At 28.8% G+C, this 6930-nt stretch overlaps 1 protein-coding gene and 1 long non-coding RNA gene across 4 annotated transcripts; one reads left to right on the forward strand and one right to left on the reverse strand.

Annotated features, from left to right (window-relative positions):
• Positions 1 to 1371: 1371 nt before the first annotated feature.
• On the reverse strand, positions 1372 to 2884 carry LOC108744771 (CRAL-TRIO domain-containing protein C3H8.02). Its single transcript, XM_018480681.2, has 4 exons — positions 2468 to 2884; positions 2195 to 2410; positions 1911 to 2122; positions 1372 to 1836 (listed from the first exon to the last, which is right to left on the reverse strand). The coding sequence occupies exons 1-4, from the start codon at positions 2609 to 2611 to the stop codon at positions 1740 to 1742; spliced, it is 669 nt and encodes a 222-aa protein (XP_018336183.1). The 5' UTR covers positions 2612 to 2884; the 3' UTR covers positions 1372 to 1739.
• Positions 2885 to 3180: 296 nt separating this feature from the next.
• On the forward strand, positions 3181 to 6507 carry LOC108744779. 3 transcript variants are annotated; one of them, XR_001939008.2, is made up of 4 exons: positions 3181 to 3252; positions 3505 to 3638; positions 3741 to 3945; positions 6066 to 6507. It is a non-coding gene; the product is annotated as an uncharacterized LOC108744779 (long non-coding RNA). The 3 variants fall into 3 exon arrangements; XR_001939006.2 differs by having other exon boundaries at positions 3187 to 3282; positions 6066 to 6506; XR_001939007.2 differs by lacking the exon at positions 6066 to 6507 and adding an exon at positions 5257 to 5687 and having other exon boundaries at positions 3187 to 3282.
• Positions 6508 to 6930: the final 423 nt, after the last annotated feature.

Raw genomic sequence — 6930 nt, forward strand, 5'->3', positions numbered from 1 at the left:
TATATTATATAAATATACTATAAATGTTAATTCATACACGCATCTCACACAGATATACACGAAAACATACGCGCGTATTCATTATTTCCCCCTTTTTATTATTTTATTTTTATTATATTTTTCGTCCATTCACTGTCTACTACGTATACATACATACATACCTAAATCCTGTAATGTAAAAATAATGTTTTATTGTTTTTGTGCAATTTTCATGAAAAGTATTTATTTCTTTGTAGAGTAATAATTATAATTGTCTTCTTGTAAATAGTAATAAATATAAGGACATTGATTTGCGCTGTATTATGGAGAAAGAAAGTTATATTTATGAGAACGCGGTAAAAATAGAAAGAGGAAAGTAAGTTTGCTTGTGATATTGGTGCACACGGTTCAACAGTATTATGGCAATTAAAAAAAGGAAAAATTGGGAAAACGGCAACAGAACGCTGCTGATGCTATTGCTGACGGCGATAAAGATATACGAAACGTCGTCGTTCGTATTCGTCGATCTCGTTTAGGAAAAATTAAATAAAAAAGAAACATTGTCGAGAATCTCACATGCGGTATATAGATATACATATATGATGTTTCAAGGCCTGTTAATTTCATCTCCCTCCCACCGAAGTTGCTTCTAAGGTTTGGGTCTCGATATACGACAACTTCTGCATGTCATCTGAAGATAATGGACTATTGTTTATTTTTAATGTGTTTTTTGTAGCTGCCCTGTACTAAATGAAGCACTGTCTAATGTTAACATTATAATTATAATAAAATGCATTTAATATAATGACTTTCTCTGTAACTGGAACTTTTATAGGTCTCAGACTACCAAATGCAAAATATTGTTAGTAGATATATGTTAGATTCCTTTTTTCTAGTAAAATGTTTGCTTTTTAAACTAGTATTTGTTTTTTGTTTTATTTATGTTTGCGTCTTATTTTTAGATATTAAATGAGGACAGTTTATTGAAAATATTTTACTTGAACATTGTAAGTTTCTTCTATTTCTTAGGTTTTATGTTTTAAATTCAAAGGGATCAGTAATAAACAGCAAGATTTGACATCGTTTGGACATAAGCATATAACATGGACACGTGTCCTTATGATTGCTGTGGAAATTAAGAGATACTTCTCCAGCTTAAATTTTTGAGGACCATGTTTTAAATATCGTTAGCGTCTTCCCTTCCAGTTTCCAATGCGATTATAAAAACAGGTAATCCCTTAATTTTCTATAATACTGCGTTTTAATTCTGATTATAAAGCAGCAGAGTAAAAATCCCCTACTAATTTGAAAGTGTGAAAGGAATTTTCAACCAAATAATTCCAAAAATTCAACATAAATTATTTTATTTGAAATATAAGTAAAATTACTTGATACTTTTTTGTGAATATTATATATTGGAAATAAGTAAATGAACTTATTCATAATATATGGATGAGAAATGTGCTCTAATAATTAACAGGAAGGAGAGAATATAACGGAATATTCTTTTTATAATTTCAAGAGTAAATTTGTCTGCATGAACATGAAATGTATATATACTTCTGTAAACAAAAACGTAAAATTAGGAGTTTAAGATACTGTTTAAAAGGCAAATATCTTTCGTTAAGAGTAAGAGAGCACATTTTTAACATACATAATATTCTAATTTTCTTGTCATTACATATTTACATATTTTCCTTAAAATGTTAAAAAGACAAGTATAGGAAGAAGATTATCAATAAACATTTTTGGTTCACTTGTTAGATATCGACTGGAAGAACATCGGGTATTAGGTAACTGCACAGTTCCATTTCAGAGCCAATAAATTTTACTTTATTTGCTGTGTTTTCATCTAGCCTGAAGAACACAAAAATATGTATGTATAATACGACAAATTTTTCTTCTATTTTAAATTTACAAAAAATAATTACCATCCTTTTATGATGGCCCAACACCCTGAAAATACAGCTGAAGAGTTTAAAATTAAACAAACTCCTAATCTTTCAGGATAATGACGACTAAATAACCATATTAAGTTTTTTAAAACTTGGTAATCCATGCATCCCAGGTTAAAGTCTTTCAGATCAAATATAATGCAAAAATTGTCAATAACCTCTTCAAAACATTTTTTACTTGCCTCTTCCTATTTAGATATAAAATTCTAATTCTAATTAGTTTTACTTACATTTAAAACTTAAAAAAAGTATGAACATACCAAGCAGAAAACAATAAATTTTGTCAATTCATCAATATCTCTGTCTGTAGAACTGTGATATTTTACAGGAATATAAATAATGGGCCTTCCTTGTAAATCACGATGTCTTAACACTCTGGCTTTATTAGCTTTCATGTTGCTGACAACAGTAGGGGTTTCATTTGTTAATTGGTCTACACCGTATTCCTTTCTCCATTTATTTGTCTTTAAAATTCCCTAAAACGTTTATTCCCCCTAACAATTTGTATAATTTTTTTTTAATTGCATTAATACCTGAAAGGCTGCATCAGTAGTTTTAAATGCCTTTAAATATCGTCTTATTGAAAATTCATTATGGTATTGTGAAGGGTCTGCTTCTGATATTAATTTCATACGAGACTTTAGCTCCTGTACATCTTCTTCTTTAATAACCGACATTTTTACAACACAACAATATTTAACAGTAGCAAATATAATTCATTTTGCAATAACAAATTTAAATGAATACAATAAACATAACCTCTTATATCTTAACCAAATATCTTTTATCTTTATATCTTATCTGTTGGCCACTTGAATAATACTAAGCATCTATGTACTAAGCCTTTAATGTGTCCGGATCATTTTATTCAAATATTTAAAATTAATCTACCTACAAATGACTTTTTAAATGTAAAGAGATATTAGTTAAAATTAACAATGGTATATTTTATTGAATTTCTATAATTTTTGAACATATCGCCTTTCATTCTGTTGTTGCTCAGTAGTAAATTGTATTTGTGGATGGTTTGATGGTAATGGAATAACTGCACTGCATACGGTTTAAGAATTCAATTTGATAAACTAACACATTATTTTAAATTAATTGGAAATGTGTCAGCATATTAAAAAACCATTCTCCAGAATTTTAAAAATTAATTGAATACAATATTTTATTTGATGATAGATGGATATTTTTGAACGTATCCAAAGCTCATTCTCGTGTTCAATGGGTAATCTATTATCTATGAGATGGGTAATTGTGTAAGTATTGTTTTGCTGAGTATCTGTGAAATGTCACCTGGCTATTGTGTTTTGATGTTAGTGTATTTAAAGTGTATTTAATATAGGTAGAATTTCAAAATCTGTAATTGAATTACCATATTTTATTTGTTGATTGATTAATTTTCAAACGTATCCAATGCTCATTCTCTTGTTCCATGGATAATTGTGTATCTATTGTTCTGCTGTGTATATGTTACGTTTTATAATTTACAGTTGGTTTTGTTTGCTGATTTTCATGTATTGTTCATTAATAGTATAGCTAATTCCTTTTCTCATAATTTCTACAGATTGGCCTGTTATTGAAAGCATATTGAAGTTTCTTTAGATAATACTAAGTATCCTCTGATGGCTATCTGTACGATGCTAAGTTCTTAGTTTATTCTTGTTTTCTTCACTTGGAAACATTTTGTATATCTTTAAGGTAAGAATGTATGTCCTAATTAGAATATCACATTATAATAAGGTGGTCAAATTAAGTAGTTACCGAGTTTCATCAATGTATAAGTTCATCTTTTTGTACCAGATTACCTTCTGAGTATTTTTCATGGACGATGGACTTGACCTGTTGTTGACGCCTACAGCTTACAACATTATGCAATTTATTTTCAACAATTCACAACATGGTAGTATTTAAAGGAAACGTGGAACTGCCTTTTGTCTTTGCCTTTTATGCTAGCAGGCAACATGTTAGTTGTATGGTGTATGTGTTGAGTGACACCAGAACAGAGGTATGTGACAACATTTATGAAAGATAATTAGACATTGATAAAAGAGAAATTTTTGCAATTGTACAGCATAAAGCATTAGAATTTAGTTTAAGTAAGAAATCGCAAAAAATTAATAACATCCCGTTGTAATTTATTTGTTAATAAAATTGCAGTTCAGTGACAGAAAAGAAGCATATTTAATCAGTTATGTTATAATTTTTATTATTAACAAATCGTGAATTCATAACTAATTTCAAGGAAAAAATTATAGGTAATTAATAACATCGATTAAAATATATTTGAAAATAAAACAGCAGTTCAGCGACACAGAAAAGAAGCCTTTTCATGGCATAATTTTTTCTTGGAAATTTATTATAAACAAATTTTCAATTTATAACCGATTTCAAAGGAAAAATCGTAAAAAATTAATAACAATTGTAATATATTTCAGTTCAGCGCCCTAGAAAAGAAACTTTTTTAAGCATTCATGACCCCTAGGAAATTTGTTATAAACAAATAATGAATTTGTAACTGATCACATGCGAAAAATCGTAAATTTTAATTGCATCAGTTGTAATGTATTTGTTAATAAAACAAGTGGTTTAGCGACATAGAATTTGTTGTAAACAAATTATGAATTTGTAACTGATCGTTTTTATTTCTTGATAAATGAATTTCTCCCTTAATAAACAAACTAAAAATNCCTATTAAGGCTGTTTTTTTTATAAATAAATTAATCCTGTATTACACGAGGTGAAACTTTCAAAATTGTAGAGTATTACTTAAAAGGAGTTTGTAGTTGAAATTACCGGGGTGCACTTTCAAACTTTAATTTAAAGACATCGCTTTTTATTTCTCGATAAATTAATGGGGTACACACATATAAAATTGTGGCTAAAATTTACTAATGAATATTTTAAACCCTTTTTCTGAAAACGGAGACTACTGAAAGAAGTATAACTCTTACTGCTGTCTGACGATGAGAATACTCTGCAGTACAGTGGGTTGCATATATGAAGGACTAGCAATTATGAGCAGTGTTTAAAAGAATTAAATTTAAATTATAATGCCTTCGCGGGAAATAAAATGAGTGCGCTGTAGTCTAATTAAAGATAGAAATGTTACAGTGTGAGTCGGATTTTGTAAGCAACTAAATTTTCGGATTTTAATAAAATAATCTAAATATATTTGATACATCAGCAGTCTATGAAAGTAATTATGATTTTACAACACAACAGTGTTGATGTAAATGAATATTTTTCACTTTGTTTTGTATATTTCTCTAATTTGGGCATTTTTATCTCGTATCCTGCACATTACATTTTTTTATAGGATTTCTGAGTTAGTTACAAATGCGGACAAAAAACTGTTAGCTTTTTTTGAGAAAATTGTTATGAAGGTATAAAAATGTAATAAGCTAACAATAGTAAAGGAGATAGACGATTCTTAATCAGAAATAGCTATTGTTTCAAAGGAAAAGTAATGTAAAAAATTGCATTCCAATGAAAGGAAAGGGAGTTTTAGTGATAAAACAACCCCTCGTAAAAGAATGGCATGCCCCTTTTGTTGGCACAAGAATGGAAAAATTAGCTGTGATTTTGAATTATTTCACCGAGAAATAACTGTTTCTATTTAAATGTGTGTGAAGATAAACTTTCAGAATGGAATATTGAATTCATTCGTTAAGAACAAAGTTTAATAGTTGGATTAACTTTAAAATTAATTTACAATTTTTTGAATGAAACAGTGAAATTTTGTAGAAATGCGTACATTTGTTGTTATTACATGAATTGATACAATATTGTCGTTAATATATATTTTTTTNCATACCGTCTCAAAATGGGAACAGACATGACACAGATACTCAAGATAACAATAGATACAGAATACAAAAATGAGACCATTCCTGTAATCTAATGGTGCATGTAATCACATTCTGTGGTTCGTCATGGATAGTCTTAACCTTATTTTGAATAAAATTAATTTATTATAAATTGATACAAGTAGTTAAAATACACTAAGTTTTGCAGTTTTATAAGGATAATTTTCTGTAATGGTGTATCAGTTTCTATTAATTTACGAATTAAAGTGAGTTAGTATAATTGAACGCACCTATAAAATCAATTATCAATGAATTATAGGTATAGGAGAAGTTTTCATCTATGAGCTTCCGGCTCGTTTCGTCTTCACTATCTACGATCTTCATTTTGTCTTCGGTTTCGGAAAGGAGGATATGCCACCATTTTTGCTGTTCATAAATAGAAACGACACCTAAAGGTATTTAGTCCTAATACTTATTCAAATTTCATTTGATTGTGTGGAATGCGTTTTAATTTAGCGTTTGATTGGTTTCAATTAGCGTTGCTTCGATTTTTTTTATGGGAATGAGCGTGTTGGCTTCGTGCTCCAGCATAAGTCTTTTTTTGCCTGTTCACTCATCTAATGTTAATTGTAATATATTCTTGGTTTATTTGAGGCTGAATAATTAGGGTTTTGTTAGAATCTTTGAATTTTGAAAACAGATTTAGAGGATGTTTTTAGATTTTTCATATGGATGTGACCACGCCGCGGAAATTTGCCTTCGTTTTATAGTCAAAATATGTAAAATAAACCTGAAAACCATTATTCTGCTTTTAAAAATCTAAATTTCTGTTAAAAAAATTATCACTTTTGCCTTGTTATTGTATAGATTGGGTTTTAACGACTTATGTTTTTTTCTGTATATAGATTTGCTTTGAGATGATATCCTTGGATTCGATGGACAACTACTTGTAGCAACCAGACATGTTTTTATTTCCAAGAATGCTTGTAATGAGCTGGTCAAAAAATTCATAGGACGCAGGGTGCTAACAATGGTAATCATCATTAATAATAAAATAACAAATCTAGTGAACATACAACTAATTATATTAAATTGTTTTAACAGGTTTATATTAAAACATAATAAATGTACATGGAGAAGGTAAATCAAAGGGGAAATGTGGAGAAGCAAGGTCTCCAATCATG

The sequence above is a fragment of the Agrilus planipennis genome, unplaced genomic scaffold (assembly GCF_000699045.2).
Source record: "Agrilus planipennis isolate EAB-ADULT unplaced genomic scaffold, Apla_2.0 scaffold35, whole genome shotgun sequence".
Taxonomy (NCBI): Eukaryota; Metazoa; Arthropoda; class Insecta; order Coleoptera; family Buprestidae; genus Agrilus; species Agrilus planipennis.